General features: G+C 37.8%; 1 protein-coding gene across 1 annotated transcript; it reads left to right on the top strand.

Moving 5' to 3' along the window:
* Positions 1-662: 662 nt before the first annotated feature.
* Positions 663-9,115, top strand: LOC308417569 (oocyte-secreted protein 3-like; the record flags this gene model as incomplete). The annotated part of the gene is made up of 5 exons (XM_080912937.1): positions 663-735; positions 2,875-3,053; positions 5,556-5,653; positions 7,536-7,650; positions 9,110-9,115. The coding sequence occupies 5 exons, from the start codon at positions 663-665 to the stop codon at positions 9,113-9,115; spliced, it is 471 nt and encodes a 156-aa protein (XP_080769063.1).
* Between the last annotated feature and the right edge of the window lie 18,421 nt (positions 9,116-27,536).

The raw sequence follows: 27,536 nt of genomic DNA, 5'->3' as shown, positions 1-27,536 counted from the left end.
ATTGAAGCCTTAGACATGTCATGCTAGCAAGGACATTATGAAAACACTGAAGAACACTGGGCTCTCTTAAGATTGTTTTAGAAATGGTCAATATTGGGGCCTCTATTTGCCTCTTCTTTCTGGGTTGTTAATAGTGAGTAACCGCCACTAAGTTAGCTCCTAATACAATCAATGAATTAACTAATTAATGAGTTAATCAAGTAAGCTAAATATTACAAACTTGGGGTAGATGGCTTCAACCACAGATGACAAAGTACAGCATTATGTCAGAGTCAGTGGCATCCCTAGACCTACTAATAAAATACCCAAAACTGGCCAGCAAATTGTGCCCCGGTCAAGTATTTTCAGGTCTTACACAGTTCAAAAGCCTCTCATAGTATGTGGCTGTATTCACATAGCCAATACTACATATTTATATTTCTTGCCTATATGATAAAGAAAGACCTGGGAGCTGGAGTTGATAGTGTGTTCGAGGGTTTTATTGTTGTTGGTTTTTTGTTTTGTTTTTTGCTTGTTTGGTTTTGGGTTTTTTTTTTTTTTTTTTCTTGAATTGGGTTCATTGAATACATCTGAGTATAGCTTCAGGTATAAAACACGTCTGGCTTGCTAGTTCCTCTTAACTACCCAATACCTGAGGAGGTCCCTGGTTGAGGCCTGTCATAATGAAGGCCTTCATTGCTTCAGGACTGCTGCTACTCATATTTTGGACATGGAGATGTTCTGGGATAGAGCCAGGTATCAGAGTGGACCTTGACTGGTGAGGTTTTCAAGGGGTAGTTTTCAGTGTCTATGAGTTATAAGGTTTGGGGTTTTAAAGGTTTTATCATTCCATCAGTTAGAGACTTAATAATCCCTAGCCCTGCATGTTGTCTCCCCCTGGATTACCAGAACATTATTGGCCCAACATACAGGTTTTACAAACTTAATTCTCATTATCCATGTCTTGTCTTCTTCCCCATCCCCATAAGTAAAGGTGTTCTGGACTCCAGTTTGCTGAGGTTCTCAAGAGTTGGATTTCCTACAAACGAGCCACGTCTTTCTCCGTAGGCACTCTTCAGCTTCCTGCCAGGTTCCCCTTGCGCTATCTGTTCTTCAGTATGACTCTCTCTTCCTACTCCTTGTCTGTCTTTTAGCAGTTTCCAGCTTGCATTATTCAACAACACATTCTTAACTGGCTTTCCTTATGTAATCATCTCTCGTACCCTCACTACCTCACTGCACATTTTTTTTAAGATACTCTCAATAAAAGGTTCCTAATTCCAGTGTTTTCCTACAGCCAATCCAGGGACACATAGACTAGCACTTAACATCCCGTACACACTGATCCCAGGTTGCTCTCAGATACTAGGCCAGCTACGTTTCCCAAACAATTGGGCAACCTTGTTTCATCACTGGCATAATGGGGCAGAACTCATTTAAAATACCTTCAAGGCCTGCAGACCGCCACAGACTCAGCTCAAAGAAGACAAATGTTAAGAGTTTTCCAAAGAAACTATTAGAATGTCTCAAAAGGAAAGTTGATTATGAGTCTCGGTTCTAAAAATAATGTGTGTAGTATTGGGAGGACAAAAGGGAATTCCTGGAGGTAGCCCAGTTACTGCGGAACCTTTGGAATAATATTGTCACTGTTTACAGAAACAGTGAGATGTTAGGGGGCAAAAACATTCCTTACTCTTTGCCTTTTTATAAACAAAAAGAGAATTGTGCAAAATATCTGTTACAAATGTGATAGCCCAAGCTGACAAAATATAACCAAAATGAATTAAACGTTTTTTTAAAGAACTAGGAAAATATTACTTAAAAGTTAAAGGGCTATTAAAGACAGAAGTGGAGGTCTCTGAGATGGTAGGAAAAGGGTAGTAAGCAAGAGGAACCTTCCATCGGCACAGGGCAGCTGGGAAGAATAAAAGAAATGAGGCTGGAGGCAGTGAGCTCCTCTGCAAGGCTGCTGAGGTTGCCCATGTAAAGGATAATGATGGAACCGAAGGTACAGCCAAGCAGGAGATGTTAGGTCAATTTTGAACATAAATGTGAACTGACTCAGCAGGAGAGTAAGGCTTCAGTGTCGGTGAGTGTGATGCTGTTCACTGAGAATGAGGAAATACAGATGGAAGTAATGTAAAAAACATGGGTTCCACGTAAATCATGTGCATGCTGAGGAGGACTATTTCAAATATCCTTTGTATCTCTGATAGCTAGTTGGATATTTGTCCATCAGAGGCAATAATTGAACATTCTGATCTCTATGGCAGCGTACTGTAGTGAGTCCATAAAGAACAATGTTCAGACTCCACTCATCACTGATTCTTGGATCTTGAAAGGCTTCCATCTTCTCTCAGCAAGAACTACATGTCTGCTACTACTTGGCACACAGCCATGGCCTTAAAAATAAAAGCTAGGTACCACGGAGATGGTTCAACTAGTAAAGTTACTTTTTATGCAAGCATAATGGTTTGAGCTCAAATCTCCAACACACAGAAAAAGCCGGTAATACCGGTGATTGGGAGGCAGAGACAGGAAGATTGCCAGGGTTTGTTGGCCAGTTAATCCAGCAAAGCTGGCAGGCTCTTGCTAGCACCAGTATTAGTATCAGCATGTCCCCTGATAAAAGTACATACCTCTGCTTTCATTCTAAATAGTCACTATGGTTAATCTCAGGCAGAACTTCTGAGTGTTTTGCAAGTTGATTCCATCTGAAGAATATCAACAGGAAGAGAAGGGGAATCATATCATGAAAGTAACCATTTTTGTCCTCACCCCTAAACTCTATTTAATTTTGCTTAAACTGGGTTTTTATTTCCTCTGATTTGGATCAAAGTTCTTTGCTATGTATTAAGGTGGAGCAGCTGATTCCATTTTCCTCTCTTTCAACAGTACTCGTGAAATGTGATTTCTTTAAACTCCATGTTGTAGCTAAAAGGGCTCTGTTTTATCAAGATGAATTCATTGGCCCTGATGAATTATTCTTAGGGTCAGACTGCCAAGTAACTTCTATAAGACCAGATGAACTTGAGTTTATTTATGATAACTCTCTCTGTGGGACTTTCATAGAGGTAAGAGAATTAACTGTTAAAGTCTTTTCAACTGTTGTTTTCTGTTTTTGTCTTTATATACATATATATATATATATATATATGTATATATATATATGTATATATATATACATATATATATTATATGTCTTAATAACACTGGTATTACCATCCTAGTGCCTTAGCCTAAGAGAAATAAATTTTTGTTATTTCTGTTGACTCACCAGAGACTTGCTATGTATAGGATACTTGGCATTAATAAGAAAACTATAGACTTTCTATAAAAATAAGTTAATGTTCTATTAATATGGCACACATTATTGCACATAGTTTTTTACACATCTAATCTTACTGGATCAATTCTGATCAATTTACATAGAGTGAGGGACTGTGGCATAAAAGTCAGCCATGCAACCCAACACATGAAGTTAGAACATGGCAGAGCAAGGGTCAGAGAAAAGGCTTGCTAATACCTAGGGTGAACTTGTTGTTTTACTTCTGTGATAACTCTGAGCAGAATGAAATGAACAACGATAAGAAAAATCCACAGAAGATATCCCTGCGGGAAGTATCCTATTGTACTTGACTTACAGATCTGTCCCTGTCACTAACCTATAGCTTGCTCCTGGGGGTAACTCCCCCTTGGTGCACTGAGCTCAGTGCCCAGACCTTAAGATAATATAGGAAGTTTCAAGCACATCCAAAGAAAATTTAAAATAATCCATTTATCTTAATTTGTATCACTGTAGTCATGGAAATAAGTGTGTTCTGGGAACCTAAACTTCATGTCATGTGTATGGGATAACTTAATCAAATTGAAGGTAAGATCTTCCAGTCCTCCCTGGCTTGAAGTATATTGTCTATCTTGGTCGATTTCTCATGCCTTTGCTTACCCACAGCAAGATGCCAGGCACTCTGATTTGTTTCAATGCACCAATCAAAAGAAATCCAAAGGCATTTTGAGGTTTTAGCAGCTAAAAGCAAGTGTCAAATATAAAGCCCTTCATATAAGGGAAGCCCATCATTATCAAGTGGGGAAAATCTTCTCCACAAAGGACAGTGGACAATTTGGAGATACAATACTCCTGACTCCATCCAGAAAGGAGAGGATGCAGCTGACATCTGGTGAGGAGGAACAGGCATTTAGCAACTGCAGGCACAGGCCCCTCCACACATAATGGAGAGCTACCACCTATCCTACAGTACACAGGCCAAAGCTAAGAAACTGGCAAAAATACATACACTGGTCTCTCCTGGACTCTTGCTCTTGGCAGACTTTTTCTACAATGGCACAGCTTAAACTCTGCCAACTATCATGAAGCCACTTCATAGGTTTAGGAGTTTTGTCTGCCTAACCCCTTGATTTGAAAACTAGATGAGATAAATCTTTCAGACCTTGGCAATCACATAAGTGATATCTTACAGGATGCTCTTCAGCTAGTCTTTTATTCAACGAGTTACTGATTTTGGAACCTATTAACTGGGATCATATGCCATATCTAATGTGATCCCAAAAGCATAAATAATAGAGGGTCAAATTTTTACAGAACTGGAAGCCAGTATGGCAAAAACATAAGACGTATAACTTACTATGAAATGTATATGCATTTCATGCTCAGACAATGTAATTGGTCAGTACAAATATGTCGCCTTTTGCTTTTGTTTTTTAACTTTTCATACAAGTTTATGTGTTCAACTCTCAATCCACAAACCCTCTACACAGTAATATTTCATCAAATAGACAAAGATACAAGCTGCCCTTCTAGATGAGAAATAAGACCTATAAAATCCTTAAAATGTTCATAATAGGGCCAATTAAGCCCACCAGGATCTAATTCATCCTTCCTGAGGTCCATCTTGGAGCCTCTCTCCTGGTCCTCCTCTTTCCTCTGACCTCTAAATCTCTCTCTCCACCTCCTTTACCCAGCCCAATCACCAGCTCTCCCCTTTATTTTATGAATTAAAATAGGAAGGTGCAGATGAAGTCATCTTCATGAGTACAGGACTAGGCAGCCCTTCTCGGGGAAGTGGAATTAACCTTAAAATACGAACAGCTTCAGGACAATCTACGTATATGTCACCTTTTGATTGTTAGCAGTCTTCCTCCTGATGCTTTTAGAAAATGGAAATCCAAAGTAAAAGCCAAATACTATGTTTGAAGCCAGTCATATCAGCTGGAAGTCTTTCAACTACCTTCTTCATCTTTTTAAATATTCATAGAGCAAGTTTCTATCTTAGTAAGAAACACTTGCTAGAACTTATATTTGAAAAGGCTGGTGGAAAAGTTCTGGGGACAATGTGACCAGCCTCCTGCCAGCCTCATTCACAAATCCTATGTTGAGTATGTTGCTTTATTTTCAGTTTATTAAGTGCTTCCGCACTGTAGCAAGAACTTTAAGCACATTAATTTGGCTGCCCATCTTTATTTCTTAGGCTGGTAGTTTTTCCATTTCTTATTTGAATATATTAGAAATGTATTGTGACAATCCATTGGTATACGTCAAAGATCTCTTATCTCAACAGCACACATTTGATAGAAGTATCGTTAATACCTGGCTCACCTATAAGCCCAAGAATATCCCTTTTACTGCTGAGCTTCAGCTGCAGTGTATCATCCCCAGGTCAGTGCAAAACACCCATTGATTCCTTGATTCAACTCCAACAGTTCTTGGCCAAAATGTATCACTGGTTGTCCACAAGCCTTGAAATTCCTGTAGCTTCTTATATAGTACCTCTTATGTAGCTGTGTATCTACGGCATTTCAGTCCATTGTAGCCTCTATTGCAGTCCCTACTCAGAGGCCACATTTTAGGCCAATAAAGTGACACAGGTTAAAAACCATGGATGGGTTTTTGCTTTTCATCTATCTACTCCTTGAAAGATGGTCAGGACATGCCAAATGCATCAAACACACATTGGTATACAACATATAAGGAAATTTCTTAAGTTCTTGGCTTTGACTTTCTGAACAATCCAAAGGACTTTAGGCCTCAAGGCAATCATGTAAAACCAGCTACTCAGAAGGCTTCGGAGGACTGACTATAAAGTCAAGACCTACCCTACACTACTCAGTGAGTTCAAGGCCAGTCATTAAAAAAAAAAAAAAAAAAAGCTAGGTGAAACTGTCACATATAAAAAGAGGGCTGAAGCCCAGTAGATGAGTACTTACCTAACAAGCATGCACACATACACACATATACACAGAGAAATGGGGAGGGAGGAGAAAGAAGAAAGAGAAAAAGATGGGTGGGCAGGAAGGGAGTGGGAGAAGGTAAAGGAGGGAAAGAGAGAGAAGACTGAGACTCTAGGTTATTCAAAGATTAGAGTTCAGAAAGTCTAATAAAAATTAGTTCTACCTTCTAAGTTTGAAAATCAGTAATAATGACATACAAGATGAAGCTTTAAAAAAAAAACAGTCATCTGGCTTAAACAGTAAGTTTAAAATTTCTGGAGGAAGGTGGAATTAAATAAGACAACAACATTAGAAAGTTTGATAACTTACTTTTGGTTTGTTAAGTGCTTCCTCATTAGGACTATGAATAACATCAGAGTTTAGATAAGAACATGAGTCTCCACATTTGGGAGCCCAGGGCACTTGAATCTTCATCAACTCTGTGTACAGCATTAATACTATGTCAACTTGGATGAAGGAAAGATGTTCCTAAAATCTCTAAGTTGAATGAACAGGTTACTTGGATCTAATGAAGCATGCTTTTATTTAAAGATTGTCATTTGATGTTATATATATTCTGTAAGAGAGTGACAGAAAATTAGATATAAACACATTAAATGATTTTACAGATTCAGAAAGTCCCAGATTTAAATTTGGCAAAATTACCTGAAAACACTATTTTTATAACTTTACTTTATGCTTTGGTGCATTGAGATGGCTAATTAGTTTATGAAGCTCATGTTCCAAGATGACTCAGTGACATTGTCTCAACAATCAGGGGCTGGAGAGATGGTGCTTATTGCTCTTCCAGAGGACCTGATTTTGGTTTTCAACACCCACATCTGGCGGTTTAAAACAATAGCTCCAGCTCCAGGGGAATCTGTCACTCTCTTATGGAATCTGTGGGCATTGCACACTGCAGATATATATGCATATATATATATATATATATATATATATATATATAACAGTCTTTAAATAGAAGCAATCAGACAGACTTCATTAGATCCAAGTAAAGTGTCATTTAAGAGATTTTATGAACATCTTTCTTTCAATCAATTACTCCAGCAAAGAATTTTATGGAAGTTTTATTTTTAAGAACAATTTCTGTATATATAAATGTATTAGCTCTCAATGGGGATTTTCAGTGAGTCTAAGGCTGTTGAATGAGAGCAACGCAGTCATCTTAAAGCTATAAGAAGGTATGAAATGTATTAGATTTTTACATTAAGGCTGCTGATTGAGGCTAGTATTAAAGCCCAGGGATAGTAACTTCTGGGCCTCAGCACTGATTTCTAATTCCTGTATTTATTGCTTTGTATTCCCTGTAGCCACCCTAATGATGAGAATGAGGACCTACAAAGTCACTGTCCTCCTCAGTGCTGGTTCCTGGTACTAAAAAGATACTGCCATATTTGTCGCCGTGCCCACTTACTAGACAACTGGGTAAGGATTCCCACAAGGGCCAATTTTAATATACCAACAGTCATAATAATCCATTACATTTAGCATTTGTTTGAAGAAGACTCTACATTTATCTCCACCATATACTCCGTGGAAAAGAGTCATACATGGTCACTCTACAACTTGATAAGAGGCTACAATAAGGTCCAGTCTCATAATCCTCTCCTCCTTCTTGGGTGTCTTTCCTTGGCAGTATATTTTACCTTATAGCATTTAAAAATGAACATCTGAATACAATGCCCAATGTTTGAAATGAAAGGAAGGGTGAAAAGTTATTACCAATTTGAACCATTTTCTTCATTCTTTTCATTAAAAAGAACAAATGTCTTAAGATAAAGGTAGCCCTGGAAAGAAATAATATGAGCAAAACAGTCATGATTTACTACTGGGTTTTTGTCAAGTATATTCAAGATTACTTTGAGAGTTGTTTCCCTCACTTTTCTGTAAGTATTTAGAAAAATTACCTATGTTGCTTCCATTTATAAAGAATGAATTGTGGACCATTTTGCTCTTATTTTTAAATCTCTATATTTAGCTATCTCCAGCTCAGAAAGTGCTCAGCTTTCAAATATATATATATATTCTTGAGCTATGAGGGAGGGACTCGTGAGACTCCATCACTTCCAGGGGAACTATTTGCAGTTAATGGTGCAGGAGACTCATTCTCTTCTGTGGTGAAGTTACTGCTGGGTTGGTCATGCTTCAGTAAATATCCCTACCTGTGTTCAGAAAAAATGGCATGGTTCCATCGAAATAAAAAGGGATGAGAGAAACTCATGGGTAGACTATAAAATACATTATATAAATGTTGTAAATATGCAAATTTCTCAAAGAATAATATATTTAGTGGTTTTCTTTTATTGAAAGTAGACTTTTTGTCATAGTATATCCTGATATACTCTCCCCTTCTACTTCTCCCAGCTCCTCTCTACCACCCCTCATGTCTGGATCTAACACCTTCCTGTCTCCCCTTAAAAAACAAGATGGTTTCTATAAAACAATTAAAATAACATAAAAACATCAGAATAAGACAAAACAAACAGAAGGAAAGGAATCCACGAAAAGGGATGAGAAACAGAGATACTCCTTGGCACACTCAGGAATCCCATAAAAATGTAAAAGTGAAAGCCACTATACATACTCAAAAGGGTGATGGGACAAAGAATCAGAAGGGTTAGGAAAATAAAATTTTAAAATATTTTTAAAAGATAAATGCTTTTAAAAGGGAGAAAAACCTGACAAGACATTATATAAAAAGGAACTTCCAAGGATTCAATTGAGTTTGCTTCTGTTGGTCATCTCCTCTTGGACATGCTTCCTACCATAAGAATAATTTGTTACTCCAGTGAGACTCCCTTGGAGAAAACTAATGTTTTAACTTAGTTTTCTATGTTTAACTTCTATGTTAAGGATAGGAACATGTATCTACTTCTCCTTTCAGATCTAGGACCCCATCAAGTGAAGACTCATGGGAGCACTGTGCATGCTGCAGTCACTAGGAATGTGTTTGGAGTGTTTTGTTTCCTTGGAGCCCTAAATCCCCTTTGGCTTTTACATTCTTTACACCTCCTCTTCCTCTGGATTCTCTGAGCCCTGAAGGGGAGAAATTTGATGGAGACATTTCATTTAGGCTAGTGTCCTCTCTGTATTCTATCTGGATTTAGGTCTCTGTATTTGTTACCATCTGATGGATGGGAAAGCTTCCTTGATGATGGCTGAGAAAGCAATGATTTATAAGTATAGCAGAATGTCATCTAGAGTCATTTTATTGTTATGTTCCTTTAGTGGAACACTAGAATTTGGCTTACCTGCTAGGTCCACCCCTGGGCTACCTACTCTGAAGTTTTTGATCACCAGAGCAACAACAAGTATGGTTTCTATCTTTTACTTCAGAAGTGGGCTTTAAGTAAAATCTGATACTGGTGGGTTCCTTCTACAAGCTTTGTGCCAACATTGCACTACCATATCTTGCAGACAGGATACCATGGCATTTCAAAGCATTTGTTAGATGAGTTGGTGTTATGTTTCTTCTTTGGTAGTGTGCAGAGTACTTTCCAATACCAAGAATACTATCCAGAATGGTGAAGGCTCTAGGTGGCCACAGCTCAACTTTTCTGTGTTCAGTGAGTTGTGAAAGGATTGTCATCAGTAATAAGACAATGCTATGCTTGTTGGAAAGTACCAACAGCTTGGCAACAGCCTGGGTTGTTCAGAGTTCACATGATAAACCTTTGTCTAACAACTGAACTGGATGTATCCCATTCCCAGTACTAGAAGCTTCATTTGCTGACTCATGTCTTTTTGGGGCTCTGTCTGATTTGGTAGTTTCATTTAAATCTTCATATATGTACATATATATAGGAAGCTCCTACTGTATTAGGTTTCCACACTACCTCTCAAATGGCCCATAAATTTAGATATAGCCCCTCACTCATTCTGCTCCGCACTTGATCCTACATTTCAAATACTCGCCCTTGTCCATCCTTCTCTAAACAATTTCCCTTTCCTAAGATCTATTTGCCTCCCTAGTCCCTTACTCTGTACCCACCCTCCATGGTTCTACAGATTGAAGTTTGCTTACCATTGAATTAACAGATAATATTTAGATATCAGTAAATAATATTTGTTTTTATGTACTTGGGTAACCTCACTCAGAATATTTTTTCAAGTTCAACTCATTTTCCTGTGAATTTCATAATTTCATTTTTAATGGCTGAGTAATATTCCATTGCACAACTGTACATTTTCTTTTTTTTTAAACTTTATTTTAAAAAACAAAGATAAAATAAAAAAATTTTGAACATCTTTTCATAAATGTATACAAATACAATTGTGTCAGTGCTTGGCATTTTTTTTTCTTTTTTTAAGGTTTGATACTCTGAATTAAGGTCATACTAGTTACAATGAGCAAAAAGTACATGAAAAACAGGGTGTAACCCAGAATTAGTCAACATTTTCTTGGTGTGAAAGGATTGAGTATGACAGGGTTTTTTTTTTTTTTTTTTTTGGTGTTGGTGTTTTACTTTTGTTTTTTTTTTCTTTTTTTTCTTGAACTTCACACAGTTTGTGAGTTGTTTCTGGGGCAGTTTGAGCCTCTGGGGTTAGCATCCCACTATCAGTGACTGCATATTATGTCTGTTCTTTTGTGACTGAGTTATCTCACTCAGGATGATATTCTCTAGATGCATCCATTTTCTTAAGAATTTGGTTAAGTCATTGTTTCTGATAGCTGAGTAGTACTCCATTGTGTAAATGTACCACAATTTTTGTATCCATTCATCTTCTGAAGGACATCTAGGTTCTTTCCAGCTTCTGGCTATTATAAATGGAGCTGCTATGAACATTGTGGTGCATGTATCTTTCTTGTATATTGGAGTGTCTCTGGGGTATATGCTCAGAAGTGGAATAGCTGGATCTTCAGGTAGTACTATGTCGAATTTTTTGAGGAATCGCCAGACTGATTTCCAGAGTGGTTGTATCAGTTTACAACCCCACCAACAGTGGAGAAGTGTTCCTCTTTCTCCATATCCTCTCCAGCATCTGCTGTCATCTGAATTTTTGATCTTAGCCATTCTGACTGGTGTGAAGTAGAATCTTAGGGTTGTTTTGATTTACATTTCCCTGATGACTAGGGATGTGGAACACCTCCTTAGATGCTCTCAGCCATTTGATATTCCTCAATTGAGAACGTTTTGTTTAGCTTTGTACCCCATTTTTAATAGGGTTGTTTGATTCTCTGGTGTCTAACTTCTTGAGTCTTTGTATACCTTGGATATTAGGCCTCTATCTGATGTGGAGTTGGTAAAGATCTTTTCCCATTCTGTTGGCTGCAGTTTTGTTTTCTTGACAATGTCCTTAGCCTTACAGAAACTTTGTAATCTCATTAAGTCCCATTTGTTAATCTTTAACCTTAGAGCTTGAGCCATTGGTGTTTTGTTCAGAAAATTTTCTCCTGTGCCTATGTGTTCTAAGGTTTTCCCTACTTTCTCATCTAATAGTTTCAGTGTATCTGGTTTAATGTGGAGATCTTTGACCCACTTACACTTGAGCTTTGTACAAAAGATAAGAAAGGGTCTATTTTCATTCTTTTACATGCTGAGTGCCAGTTGGACCAGCACCATTTGTTGAATAGGCCGTCCTTTTTCCTTTGAATGTTTAGAGATCCTTTGTCAAAAATCATGTGACCATATACATGAGGGCTCATTTCTGGATCTTCTATTCTATTCCATTGATCCACATGCCTATTTCTGTATCAGTACCATGCAGTTTTCAGCACAATTGCCTTGTAATATAGCTTGAGGTCAGGGATAGTGATTCCCGCAGATGTTTTTTTGTTGTTGAGGATGGATTTCGCTATTCTAGGTCTTTTGTTATTCCATATGAAATTGCACATTGATCTTTCCAACTCAATGAAGAACTGGGTTGTAATTTTGATGGGGATTGCATTGAAACTGTAGATTGCTTTTCGTAGAATGGCCATTTTTAAAATGTTGATCCTTCCAATCCATGAGCATGGGAGATCTTTTTATTTTCTGAGATCTTCCTTGATTTCCATCTTTAGAAGTTTGAATTTCTTGTCATACAGGTCCTTCACTTGCTTAGTTAGAGTCACACCAAGTAAGTTCATATTTTTTGTGACTATTGTGAAGGGTATCTTTTCCCTAATTTCTTTCTCCACATGTTTGTCCTTTGAATATAGTAAGGCTACTGATTTGTTTGAGTTAATTTTGTACCCAGCCACTTTGCTGAACTTGTTTATCAGCTGTTGGAGTTCTCTGGTGGAATTTGTGGGGTTGCTTAAATACACTATCATGTCATCTGCAAAGAGTGATGTTTGTACTGCTTCCTTTCCGATTTGTATCCCCTTGATCTCCTTTTGCTGTCTAATTGCTCCAGCCAGGACTTCCAGTACTATGTTGAATAGGTAGGGGGAGAGTGGGAAGCCTTGTCGAGTCCCTGATTTTAGTGGGATTGCTTCAACTTTCCCACCATTAAGTTTGATGTTGGCTGTTAGTTTGCTATATATTGCTTTTATTATGTTTAAGTATGGACCTTGGATTCCTGTTCTTTCCAGGACTTTTAACATGAAGGAGTGTTGAATTTTGTCAAATGCTTTCTCAGCATCTAGTGAGATGACCAAGTGATTTTGTTGAGTTTCTTTATATGGTGGATTACATTGATGGATTTCCTTATATTGAACCATCCCTGCATCCCAGGGATGAAGCCTATTTGATCATGGTGAAAGATCATTTTGATGTGTTCTTGGATTCGGGTTGCAAGGATTTTGTTGAGTATTTTTGCATCAATGTTCATAAGTGAGATTGGTCTGAAGTTCTCTTTCCTTGTAGAGTCTTTGTGTGGTTTAGGAACGAGGGTTATTGTGCCCGCAAAAAAATGAGTTAAGTAGTATTCCATCTGATTCTATCCTGTGGAATAGTTTGGAGAGTATTGGTGTTATGTCCGCAATAAATGTCTGATACAATTCTGCACTGAACCCATCTGGATCTGGGCTTTTTTTGGTTGGGAGGCTTTTGATGAATTCTTCTATTTCTTTAAGTGTTATGGTATTATTTAGATGGTTTACCTGGTCCTGGTTTAACTTTAGGATCTTGTATCTATCTAGGAATTCATCCATTTCCTCCAGATTTTCCAACATTGTAGAGTATAGGCTTTTGTAGTAGGATCTGATGATTTCTTGAATTTCCTCAGGTTCAGTTGTTATGTCTCCACTTTCCTTTCTGATTTTGTTAATTTGTATACTCTCTCTTTGCCTTCTAGTTAGTCTGGCTAGGGGTTTATCAATCTTGTTGATTTTCTCAAAGAACCAGCTCTTGGTTTTGTTGATTCTTTCAATGGTTCTTTTTGTTTCTATTTGGTCTATTTCTGCCCTAAGTTTGATTATTTCTTGCCATCTACTACTCTTGGGTGTATCTGCTTCCTTTTGTTCTAGAGCTTTTAGCTGTGTTGTCAAGTTGCTGATGTATGCTCTCTCTGGTTTCTTTTTGGAAGACTCAGGTCTATGAGTTTTCCTCTCAGTACTGCTTTCATTGCATCCCATAGGTTTGGGTATGTTGTGTTTTCATTTTCATTGGTGAGATGGGGTATTAAAGTTTCCCACTATTATTGTTTGGGGTGAAATGTATTTTTTTAGCTTTAGTAGGGTTTCTTTTATGAATTTGGGTGCTTTTGTATTTGGAGTATATATGTTAAGAATTAAGAGTTCCTTCTGACTGATTTCCCCTGTAATGAGTAAAAAGTGTCCTTTCTTTTCTTTTTTGATAACTTTTGGTTGGAAATTTACTTTATTTGATATTAGAATGGCCACTCCAGCTTGCTTTTTGGGGCTGTTTGCTTGGAAGTTTTTTTCCCAACCTTTTACTCTGAGATAGTGTCTGTCTTTGTCTCTGAAATGAGTTTCCTGCAGGCAGCAAAATGCTGGATTCTCTTTATGTATCCAGTCTGATAACCTATGTCTCTTTATTGGGGAGTTGAGTCCATTCATGTTAATAGATATCAAGGAATAGTGGTTGCTGTTTCCTGCTATTATTGCTTTTGTGGGTTCAGTTGTGTCTGTGTCTTTTTCTTTTTTTGGTTTTCTTGTTTAGGATTTTTCTTGTTTTTACTAGGCTGTATTTTCCCTCATTGTATTGGGTTTTCTACCTATAATTCGTTGTAGTGCTGGGTTTGTGGTCAGATATTGTGTAAATTTAGATTTGTCTTGAAATATATTCATCTCTCCATCTATGGTGATTGATAGTTTTGCTGGGTATAGCAGGTTGGGCTGGCACTTGTGCTCTCTTAAGGTCTGCATGATGTCTATTTAGGCTCTTCTAGTTTTCATAGTCTCTGTTGAGAAATCGGGTGTGATTCTGATTGGTCTGCCTTTATATCTTACCTGACCTTTTTCCCTTTCTGCTTTTAGTGTTCTTTCTTTGCTTTGGTCACTTGGTGTTCTGACTATTATGTGTGGGGAGGAATTTCTTTTCTTGTCCAACCTATTTGGAGTTCTGAAGGCTTCTTTTATGCTCGTGGTCATCTCATTCTTAAGGGTAGGGCAGTTTTCTTATACAATTCTGTTGAAGATATTTACTGTGCCTCTTAGCTGATATTCTTCTCCCTCTTCTATTCCTATTATCCTTAGGTTTGGTCTTCTCATTGTGTCCTGGATCTCCTGGATATTTTGGGTTAGGAGCTTTTTGGATTTTGCATCTTCTCTGGCTGTTTTGTCTATGTTTACAATGTTGTCTTCGGCCCCTGAGATTCTCTCTTCCATCTCTTGTAGTCTATTGGAAATGCTTGCTTCTGTGACTCCTGATTTCTTTATTAGGAGTTCTACCACAAGGGTTATCTCTTTTAGTGTTTTCTTTATTGTGTCAATTTCAGTTTTAAATTCCTTCTTCCATTCCTTTGTCTCTTTGGTTCTGTTTTCCTATAGTTCTTTGAGTTCTTTGAGTGTTTTTCTTGTTTCCTCTTTAAAAACTTCTGATTCTTTTTGCTTTTCCTCCCATTCTTGTTTAAGGATCTCTATCATCATCTTGAGGTATGATTTTAGGTCTGCATCTTCTTTTTCTGGAGTGTTTGGCACTCCAATGTTTGCTGTGATGGGAGAGCTGGGTACTGGTGTTGCCAGATTGTCTTGGTTTCCCTGGGGTACGTTCTTTTGCTTTTATCTTGCCATCTTGTTTTCATTGTTATGTTCTTTCCTTTCTTTTGTGCCTGGTCTGTGTCCCTGGATCTCCACTGATCCAGGTGGTGGATGGTCCTAGCCCTGTTTGGCACACCAAAGCCACCGGGTAGGAACAGAGGTTCCAATGCTGGGTCCTGGTCCCTGGGTCAGGCAGGGCAGGGGCGCATTTTCCGTGCACACTTGGCAGAGATCTCTCTGCCCCCTGGTTGCTCAGATCTCCTTCTCACCAGGCCTTAACCTTTGGGAACTGCTGGTCCAGGTGGCAGATGGGCCGAGCCCTGTTCTGCCAACTGTACATATTCTTTATCAATTCTTCTGTCAAGGGACATCAAGACTATGTTCAATTTCTGGAATTTGTAAATAGATCAGCAATGAAAATAGTTGAACAAGTATCTCTATGGTAGGATGAAGCCTCCTTTGGGTATATATAGCTGGAACTTGTGATAGGTCTATTCCCTTCTTGTTGAGGAATGACCCCACTGATTTTCATAGTGGCTGTACAAGTTTGTACTCCCACCATCAGTAAATGAGTGTCTCCTTACTCCACATCCTTACCAGCATGTGCTGTCACTTGTTTTATTGATATCAGTTGTTCTTATGTATATAAGATGAAATTTAAAGTAGTTTTAATTTGTATTTTCATGATGACTCAAATTCTGAACATTTCTTAAGTTGTTTCTTAGCCATTTGAGTTTCCTCTTTTAAGAATTCACTGTTGAATTCTTTACTCCATTTTTTGACTTGGTTATTTGTTTCAATATCTACTTTCTCGAGTTCTTCATATATTTTGTATATTAAGTCCTCTACCAGATTGCAGTTTGTAAAACTCTTTTTCAACTCTGTAGGCTGCTACTTGCTGGAATGACAGTGCCCTTTGCTATACAGAAGCATCTCAGTTTCATGAAGTTCCTTCTTTATCTTAGTGCCATGCTAACAGTGTCTGTTTAGAAATCCTTTTTCTATGTCAATGAGTTCAAGGCTCTTGTCCACTTTCTATTCTATTATGGTCAATTTATCTGCTTTTATGTTGAGGTATTCTATGTATTTGAAGTTTAATTTTGTGAAGAGTGATGAATATGGATCCATTTGCATTCTTCTGCATCCAGTTTAACTAGCACCATTTATTGAAAATGTTGTCTTTTTTCAACGTGTGTTTTTGACTTCTGTGGGTTGATGTTAAGGTGATACATCATTGGACAGTGGAGAGGTAGGTGGAGAAAAGGATAGGAAAACAGAAGAGGAGGGGAGGAGAGATTCCAGGAGGAACAGAGATGGAGGCAGATACATATGTTTGTCTCAATACATCTCTAGCTTGATGAGGTTGTTATTATTTGTAAGGGTTTCTATGGGTCTTTTTTATCTCATATAGAAGGACAGTTTGTATCTTTGTCCATTGGTTGTAATCTTATTGTGTATAAGGTTTGTGGGTTGAGAATTTGACATATAAACCTGTTTAATAAACTACTGGGCTTTGGAGTTGTGTTTGTACCAGGTGGTAGAGGAAAGGAACATGCCTGGTGGATAGTCCTATCCACCCAGGACAGAAGTAGCAAAGGGTGGTAGAATGAACCACACCAGAGTTCACAGAGGCCGTGTAAGGCTGCCAAGTTAGAGACCCCAAGCAGGAGCTGGCAAAGTGCAGGGGAAAAAAGGTTAAGCAATCTTTTTAATATTTACCACAATAGACTTCTTTAAAAACTCAGTTGCCCATAGCTTTATGGATTTATGTCTGGGTTATCAATTCAATTGAATTGATCAACATGACTGTTCTGTGCTAATACCATGCTGGATTTTTACTATTGCTTTTTGTAGTACATCCTGAAATAAGGCACAGTGATACTTCCAGCAGTTCTATCATTCCAGATACTTCTATTATTCAGAATTGTTTGAGCTATCCTGGGTTTTTACAGTGTTTCCATATGAAGCTAAAATTTACCCTTCCAATGTCTGTGAAAATTTGTGTTGAAATTTTGATAGGGATTGCACTGAATCTGAAAATTGCTTCTGGGAGAATGTCCATTTTTACTATTGAAAACTTCAACTTGGATTAAACACATACACACAAAATCTACAAGAAATAAAAAATGAAAAACAGCACAACAACTCTTTTTTATAATTAGATACTCTCTATATTTTACATTTAAATGTTGTCCCCTTGCCCACCCCACTCCCATCTCCCTTCCCCTCTACTTGTTTTCAAGAAGGTGCACTAGCTCCCAATCACCCTCTCCACCTCGGTGCCTTGGCATTCCCCTACATTGGGAAAACATGCCCTCACTGGACCAAAGGCCTCTTCTCACATTGATGCTCTCTCTCTCTCTCTCTCTCTCTCTCTCTCTCTCTCTCTCTCTCTCTCTCTCTCTCTCTCTTGCTCTTCTCACTTTTACCCTACTACCTTCTTAACTCCCCCCTCCCCATGCCCTGAATAAACTTTATACTATATTGTCATGTGGCTGGTCCCTCAGAGGGAAGAGATGCCTCAACATAGGTCTGCCAGAAGCATTCCCTTTGCCCCCATACCTCTTCACACCTCCATAGAACATACCCTCCTACTCTCTTTATCTTTTTCCTAACATTGGTGCTGAAACCTGGGACACATTTTTTCTTTATCTTTTCATAAACACATCAGTCATCACTGGGTATTTCAGGGAAAAAAATGTGTTTTTAGGTATTGAGAGCTGACACTTAGGAAAGGAAAAGAGGGGCATGGGACTGAGGTCATCCACAGAAGGAATGCAATTCAAAGTGTTCCACCAGTAGCTGCTTAATGCTTCTGGGAATAGTGGAGAAGCCACAACTGGTGGTCTGACAGAGAGCTGAGGAAGAAACTGGAGCACTGGGTTTGAAGAAAAGGAGGAAGTGAAGACTTGTAGCTCCTTTAGCTCACCTACCTATTAACATGATTTATTGGCTTCTCTGACAAGCCCAGCTGTGGTGAGTTCTTAGAGAATGCCTGATGGAGCTGGGGACTGCAATAATGGGATGAGTAGGAGCAAGGAAGGTTAGAAGAGAATATTTGTGTGAACCACTGAGAATGGGGACCAGGAGGGAGAGGAGGTTGCAGCAAGTGGTCTGCTAAGAAGTTAGGGTGAGATTGAAGGGTTAGATTTGGAGAAAGGGAGGGAGAAGTGAAGATTACCTACCTCCATTTGAGATTTTTTTCATATATTTCATTTTTTATTATTTAAAAAAATGTAAATTGAAATGGATTTTGGATCCTGTTCTTCCCTTCCCCCAAGTCGTTGGTGACAATCACTATATTGCTCCTAAAGAATTTTTAGAACAGTGATTGATATATATTGAGGAATCGATATTTTTATTACTGTTACTCAATTTAAAAAATTATAATACAAAATGCCCGATAATGAAAGAAATATTCTTGAGCCTTGGTATCTCAAAATAGTAATATGAGTTACTGAACTTTTTGTCCACAGTCAAAGCCTTTCTTTGGTTGGAGGAATGCATCTTTTCAAAGACAACTTCATCTCTTATTTCTCAGTTGACTCACCACAACAACAGAACATTTAAGAATTTGACATGAATGTTGATATTTATATAGTTGCATGTTTTAATTTTATTTTAATATACTCTAATCATTTTGTAATACCTATGAAAATAACTATTGGTGTTTTTAACTTTTACTGTAACCACAACCTATAAATAAAACATTTTATTGTATTGTTGTGCTACTAAATCTAATTCAATTTTTATATTTCTAAGCTAATTTAGCAGGAAAATGGAAGCTGAGGCAAAGTAATTACTTATCTTGTTTTTAATACCTTGTTTTTAATATTTGCCAATTGAAAACTAGTCCTCATTGAATGCAATAATATGGCCTATGAACTTGCTTGGAAAAAAAGTCAGTGAAGACTGAAGCCCACTAGAAGTATGAAAAGCTCAGCTACGTAAACAGAACATCTATTAGGATCCCCGTCAGCTGGATGGTGATGGATAGATAAATGGATAAATGGATCAATAAATAAGATCTCAGTGCCAAACTGGAACTTGGATCCCAAAGACACTGAAATTGGGTGGAGGGGGCATGATCCGTGCCATCCCCTAGTGTTCTGGAAGCAGAGAAAAAAAAGATCCTCTGGACAAGCTAGCTAGCTTGACTTGCCAGCAAAAGACTCTGCCTCAGTAAACAGTGTGAAGAGCAATAAAGGAAGACATCTGACAGCAACTCCTGGCTTCTACAAGCTCCTGGCCAACACAGAGGCAAATGCAAATGCAATTGCAAAAAAAAAAAAAAAAAAAAAAAAAAAAAAAAAAAAAAAAAAAAGCTCCTCCTGAATCAACCCATTCTGTAACAGAAGTTCAGGGGCAGATAGTTAAATTCGGAGTTGCTGGAGTTGCTGACACTGTGATTCTGTTATTCTGTCAGTAATTCCTAGATGATGTTAACAACTGTCTCAGTCAAAGTTTCTGTTCCTGCACAAAATACCATGACCAAGAAGCAAGCTTGGGAGGGAAGGGTTTATTCAGCTTACACTTCCACATTGCTGTTCATTACCAGAGGAAGTCAGGACTGGAACCCAAGCAGGTCAGGAAGCAGAAGCTGATGCAGAGGCCATGGAGGGATGTTACTTACTGGCTTGCTTCCCCTGGCTTGCTCAGCCTGCTTTCTTATAGAACCCAGGTCTACCAGCCCAGGATGACACCACCCACAATAGGCTGGGCCCTTCCCCCTTGATCACTAGTTGAGAAAACGCCTTACAGCTGGATCTCATGGAGGCATTTCCTCAACTGAGGTTCCTTTCTCTGTGATAACTCCAGCTTGTGTCAAGTTGACACAAAACCAGCCAGTACAGCAACCTTCTTATTCTTCATTCTAAGGATGCTGCATTAATGGCTGGTTGCACCAAACACTGAAAGTAGTGTCCATGGGTTCCTATTTTCCCAGTTTAAATACTGCCATAGTGACAAAGGGGAAATCCAAGCTGGTATCTAGGGAATTGCAGGTGTTGCGCTGTGGTGAGGGTTCGTGCATTGTCACTTCACAATTTTGTAAAAAGGTACAAGGCATCTTTCCAAAGTCCAGACAGTCCACTTCCTGCTTGTCTCAAATCGAGGTTAATATTTACCTGGCAAGAGTTCAAGTTCCCCTTGCCTGTGTCATTACACTTTCTGCTTAGAAATTAATAGTGTATATTTTCTATTTATCTGTCCAAATAACTGAATCTTAGTTAGGGAAGCACCCTACAGTAGTTTCAGCCCTTTGTACAGATGGCAGCTTCACTGCCAGTGGAGGGTACAAGACACCTTAACCTCATTCCACCTATGCAAAGCTGGTCCAACATCAGAAAAGGCAAGGTTCAAGGCTTCGACTTCAAGTCCTGGACCTCAATGCCAAGACTTAAATATATCTACCTCTTTTCTCATTCTAAAGCCAATTTCCATAGAAACCCAGGAGTATAATACAAATAAACAAGGTGGTCCTTGGAAGACCAGAAACAGCACATTTATACACTAGGGAACAGTTAACAGGAAGCTTAGGATGAGGCTATTTCCAGTGTCAGTCATTGACCTTCAACACATCCCACAAGATGTTTACTAGGAAACAATATGGACACCTGGGGTTCCAGTTCAGGAAAGACTGGTCAATGGATCTTTCATTATTATTCTCCATGAAAAACTCTGACATTACCTAGAAAAGAGCCATAAGACTCTCTTGTCCTTCAGAAACTGTGGAAAGAGGCACTGAGTAAAATATTTTTCCAAAACTAGTATCAATATAGTATTAAATAAAATTTTATTTTTTGTTTTTGTTTTGTGGTTGTGTTGTTGCTTTGTTTTGAGACAAGCTCTCAAGACCAAGATATGGCTTTGAACTCTTGGTCCTCTTGAGTGTTGAAATCAAAGGTATCTAAAAATAGACCCAGTAAAGATTAACACCAAAACCACAGGATACAGACTTTTATACTGTTGACAGTTGTGTGCTCAGATATCTTAGACTTAGAACCTATCTCCAAGGGAATAGTGTCGACCTGCCAGAGAACACCTTTCCTAAAGTGTGTTGGAGATTTCTTCTGATACAGCTGTAAAGGAAAATTCAGAAATTTGCAAAAAAAAAAAAAAAAAAAAGTGTTGCTGATAGCAAGAATCTATGTTGAACTGTTCTACAAGGTATGCATGTTTCACATGGTGCATGGTACATAGATTTTTAAAAAATCAGTCAATCAGAATTAGTTTTCTAAAGTAAAAAAAAGATGTGTCCTGAACCTTAGGTACAGGGGTTGCATTATATGTATACACAAGCTATATCTAGGCTCCATACATTCATGTATGCTATGCATTTTAATAGTCATGAGTCTCTGTAGTAGCCTACACCTGCTCGAGAAAAAAAAAGAAAAAAACACTTTTTTGAGTAGTGGGAACCACATTTTCCTATAGGTATAAAGATAAATATTGGTAGTAAAGTGAGAAACTACATTGATTCTGTAAATTGCAACTAGAAGGTTCTGGGGTCTACGACCTCTTCAACAACATGTACTGGGCTAGTTTTATAGTATCAGACACAAGCAAAGGAGGAGTTGTTCCCCTTGCTCCCACATCTTCATTAGCATGAGCTGATATCACTTGTAAAACTGAGCTTAGCAATTGTGTCAGGTGTAAGACTCAGAGTTGTTTTGATTTGCATTTCCCTCATGGTTAAGAATGTTAAACATTTTTTTTTGTCTCTCAGCCATCTGAGATTCTTCTGCTGAGAACACTGTTTAGATCTATACCTCATTTTAATTGGATTATTTGTTTTTTGGTATCTAATTTCTTAAGTTCTAAACATATTTCAGAGGATATTAGTCCTCTACTGAATATGGAGTTGGTAAAAATATTTTTCCACTCTATGCTACCACTTTATCTGATAAATGGTGTCCTTTGCTTTACAAAATTTTTTAACTTCATGGGGTCCCATTTGTCATTTGTGCCTGTACTACTGGTGTTCTGTTCAGAAAGTCTTATCCTATTCAAGACTATTCCCCCATTTGCTCTTCTGTCAGGTTCGGTGTAAAAGTAAGTTTTAGTGGCCTGTTGTAATTGTCTCAGAGGCTTACCGCCTCCATCTGCTAACCAAGGCCTAGTCCCAAAAGCTTCTAACCTTAATACAGTCTAACCTAGGCCTAGAATGTTTTCTCTCTGAAACTGGCCCACAAATACATGCTTTAATATTGATCTCTCTACCTTCCCTAGATTGTTGAAGAAATAAAATTGGTTTTTCTAGGCAAAAGAAAAGAAACTTGCTGCTGAATAAGCACACCCCGTCGAAGTTTTCTGATCCCTTTTTGTCTGGTTCAATTCAGATGTTCCGGCTCAAATTCCTCTCTGTTCTAACTGATTTAATCTGGCTTCTCTCTGGCCTCTGAGTTTTTGCTGTGCTAGGCCTCAAACTAACTTTGGGAATCGGTTATAATCTTCTGCCTCATTCTCATGCTCCAGCTTGTTCTCTCTTTCAACCTGTCTCAGTAAAACTCTCCTGGAAAAATTGCCTTCGGCCTTTTTCTCTGAGCCGTTCACTCTTTTGTAGCCTCTCTTTTCTCTCTGTTGGGCAGATCCTACTCTGTCAAATCTTTCTCTAATTTACCACTTTGTCTGCCACTCAATTAGGCATCACTTTCAAACAGAGGCTCTTCCTTCTACAAACTAACTTTACCTTCTATCTTTGTTCTTTGGGATTAAATGTGTGAACTAAGGACATGCCTGTTTCCTAGCCAGAGGAACAAAAGATGTAGGCTGAGGCTGAGCCACACCACAACTAGAAACAGATTTTTCAAGTAAATAACAAAATCTTGGGATTCACAGGTGAACAAATATTCTGCAACAATTTAATATATCTGATTTTATGTTGAGGTCTTTGATCCACTTAGACTTGAGTTTTGTCCAGGAAAATAAGTATATATAAAGTTTCCTTCTTTGAAAGTCTGATAGAATTCTATGATGAAACCATCCAGCCTTGGGCTTTCATTGTTGTTGAAAGTCTTAACGACTGCTTCTATTTCACTAGTGGTTTTATTTCAATTGTTTATCTTAATTAAACTTTGGTAAGTGGAGTCTATCAATATAATTATCCATTTTGTTTAGATTTTCAAATTTGACAGAGTACAGGTTTTAAAGTATGTCCTTATGATTCAATGGATTTTCTTTTCTTGTAAATTGGATATTCTCTACAATTACATTTTAGTTGTTATTCCCTTCCCCTAATACCATCACCCCTCCTACTCCCATTACCTCCATGAAGGTGCTCCCTCTCCCACCTCAAAAAATTGGCATTCCCCTACACTGGGAAAACTACCTTTCAATGGACCAAAGGCCTCTCCTCCCATTGATGCCAGACAATGCTAACCTCTGCTGCATATAAACCTGGGGCAATGGGTCTCTCCGTGCAAAATCATTGTTTGGTATTTTAGTCCCTCAGAGTTGTGGTGGGTTTGGTTAGTTAATCATTTTGTTCTGCCCATGGAGTTACAGACCCTTTCAGCTTCTTCAGTCCTTTCTCTAGCTCCTTCATTGGGGTCCTCATGTTCAGTCTGATGGTTAGCAGGAAGCATCCTGCCATAATATGGCATCAGCAATAATATGTGGATTTAGTGGCCGCATATGGGGTGTATCACCAGGTGAGGCAGTCTCTGAATGATCTTTTCTCCAATCCCTACTCCTCTATTTGTCCCTTTATATCCTCCCATGAGCATTTTGTTCTCCCTTCTAAGAGGGACTGAGGCATCCACCTTCTGGCCTTCCTTCTCTTTGAGCTTCATAAGTCTGTAAATTGTTTCTTGGGTATTCTGAACTTTTGGGGACTAGTATACACTTATTAGTGAATACATCCCATGAGTGTTCTTTTGTGACTGGGTTACCCAGGATGATAGCATCAAGTTCCATCCTTTTGCCTAGAAATTTCATGAAGTCATTATTTTTAATAGATGAGTAGTACTCCATTGTGTAAATGTACCACAATGTCTGTATCCATTTCTCTGTTGAAGGACATCTAGGTTCTTTCCAGCTTCTGGCTATTATAAATTAGGCTGATATATGGTCAATTTTGGAGAAGGTGCCCTGAGGTGCTGAGAAGAAGTAATATTCTTTTGTTTTAGAATGAAATATTCTATAGATGCCTATTAAATCCATTTAGTTCATAACTTCCGTTAGTTTCACTGAGTTGTCTCTGTTCAATTTCTGCTTCCATGATCTGCCTATTAATAAGAGTGGGGTGTTGAAGTCTCCCACTATTATTGTGGGTGGTACAGTATATGCTTTGAGCTTCAGTGGAGTTTCTTTAAGAATGTGGGTGCCCTTGTATTTGGAGCACAGATGTTCAGGATTAAGAATTGATAGTGACAGATTTTTTCTTTGATGAATAAAAAGCATCCTTTCTTATCCTTTTGATGACTTTTGGTTGAAAATCTATTTTATTCAATGTTAGGATGGCTAATCCAGCTTGTTTCTTGGGACCATTTGCTTGGAAACTTTTTTCCCAATCTTTTATTCTGCCTGTCTTTGTTGCTGAGATGAGTTTCCTGTATGCAGCAAAATGCTGGATCCTGTTTACATATATAGTCTGATAGTCTATGCCTTTTTATTGGGGAATTAAATCCATTGATGCTAAGGGAATAGTGATTGTTGTTTCCTGCTATTTTTTTTTGTTTTTAGAGGTAGAAATATGTTTGTATGCTTTTCTTTGTTGGGGTTTGTTGCAAGAAGATTAATTTCTTGCATTTCTTAGGGTGAAGTTTCCCTCATTGTGGTGCAGTTTTCCATCTATTATTCTTTGTATGGCTGGATTTGTAGTCAGATATTGTGTAAATTTGGTTTTGTCCTGGAATATCTTGGTTTCTCCATCTAGAGTTTTGCTGGATATAGTAACCTGGGCTAGCATTGTGTCCTCATAGGGTCTGTATGACATCAGTCCAAGATCTTCTAGCTTTCATAGTCTCTGTTGAAAAGTCTGGTATAATTCTGATTGCTCTGCCTTTATATGTTACTTGTCCTTTATTTCTTTACTGCTTTTAGTTAGTATTCCTTGTTTTGAACATTTGTTGTTTTGACTATTATGTGTCAGGAAGAATTTCTTTACTGGCCCAATTTGGGGCACTGTAAGCTTCTTGTATGTTTGTGGTCATCACTTTCTTTAGGTTAGGGAAGTTTTCTTCTATCATTGTGTTGAAGATATTTACCGGGTCTTTTAGGTGGGAGTCTTTGCTCTTTTCTACATCTATTATCCTTAGGTTTGGCCTTCTCATTGTGTCCTGGATTTCCTGGATGCTTTGTGTTAGAACTTTTTTGATTTTTGCATTTTCTCTGACTGTTGTGTCAATGTTTTCTATGGTATCTTCTACCCCTAAGATTCTCTCTTCAATCTCTTGTATTCTGTTGCTGCTGCTTGTATCTATGACTCTCGATGTCTTTCCTGGGTTTTCCAACTTCAGTGTTGCCTCCTTTTGTAATTTTTTCATTGTTTCTATTTCTGTCAATGGATTTTCTTAGTGTCTGTATTTATGTCCCATTTTGTTTCTCATGTTGTTAATTTAGACATTTTTTTCTCTCTTTTAGTTCATTTGGATTGTTGGAGTTCAGGAATCTCTACATAAACAATACAAACCCCAATCTCAGTTAAGAAAAAAATAGTTAACTGAATGCACACCCTAAGACTAGTCCATCAGGAGCACAAAAAAAGTTGCCTAACTGTGGTGCCAGTCTATTCTTAGGACAGGCTTTTTATATGATAAACATAGTTCAGAAATTCAGAAGACAAGGGTGGAGGCAGTAGTACATTTTGGCCAACTTGACATAATATTATCAGCTGACTTTTAAGCTGATTGATTGGTCCTACATGAGGTAAAAGGGGTGGTGGACAAGTAGTGAACAGGGAGTTTCAGAGCATTGAGATAACTGAGCAAAAGCAACGCAACTGTAGTGTTATGAGCTTTTGGAACAAATTTCCAATGTTAATTATGGGTAATTACTTCTAGGAAGTGGGGTCTGAGAACCTGAGTTTAATTTCACCGTATGAGCAAAATGAAGATAATACAAAATGATTACAGCTATGTTAAAAGGATCATGTCTCAACATGTGTAAGGGTTTGTCTGTCCTGTTGATTTTCTTAAATAACCAGCTTTTTGTTTCTCTAATCATTCTATTGCTTTCTTTGTTTCTGTTATTAATTTCAACCCTCACTTTAATTAATTCTTCCCCTCTATTCCTCTTGCATGTGCTTACTTCTTTTTGTTCTAGTGCTTTCAGATGTACTGTTAAGTTCCTGGTAGGAGATCTCTCTAATTTCCTTATGAACTCACTTTGGTGCTATGAACTTTCCTCTCAGCACTGCTTTCATTGTGTCCCATAAATTTTGGGTATGCTGGATATTCATTTTCATTGACTCTAGAAAGTCTTTAACTTTTTCTTTATTTCTGACCCATTTTTCATTCAGCAGACATTGTTCGGTTTACATTACTTTGTTAGCTTTCAGTTGTTCCTTTTGTTGTTGACAACCATATTTTAATTTGCAAGTGGTGGTGTGATAGAATGCAGGAAATTGTTTCAATTTTCGTGTATCTGTTAAAACTTGGTTTGTGTCTGAGTATGTGGGCAATTTTAGAAAAAGTGTCATAAGGTGCAAAGAGGAAAGTATATTCTTTTGTTGTTTAGGTAAAATATTTTGTAAATATATGTTATGACCATTTGGTTTTTAACATCAGTTGGCTCTATTATTTCTCTGTTTAGGTTTTGTATGGATGTCCAGTCCATTTTTAATGAAGGGTATTGAAGTCTAAAACTATCAGTATATGAGGGTGAATATATTATTTAAGCTGATCATTCACAAAAGTGGGTGCAAGTGTATTTAGAGCATATATATTAATAGTTGAAATGACATCTTGGTTGATTTTTTTATGAATATGTACTGTCCTTTCCCTTTTGATTTGTTTTAGTTTGAAGTCTATTTTGCTAGATATTAAGATGGCTCTACCAGCTTGCTTCATAGGTCCATTTTGTAGGATATCTTTTCCCAACCCTTTATCCTGAAGTAATGTCTATCCTTGATGTTGAAGTATGTTTCTTGTATGCAGCAGAAAGATGGATCCTGTTTTTACATCCATTCTGTTTGTCTGCATTTTTAATAATTTAATAATAGCATTGATGTTAAGAAATATAAATGACCAAGATTGTTGGCTTTCTATTGATATTATTGGCA

Source organism: Micromys minutus (assembly GCF_963924665.1).
Source record: "Micromys minutus genome assembly, chromosome: 2".
Taxonomy (NCBI): domain Eukaryota; kingdom Metazoa; phylum Chordata; class Mammalia; order Rodentia; family Muridae; genus Micromys; species Micromys minutus.
This window is presented reverse-complemented; position numbering and strand designations above follow the sequence as displayed.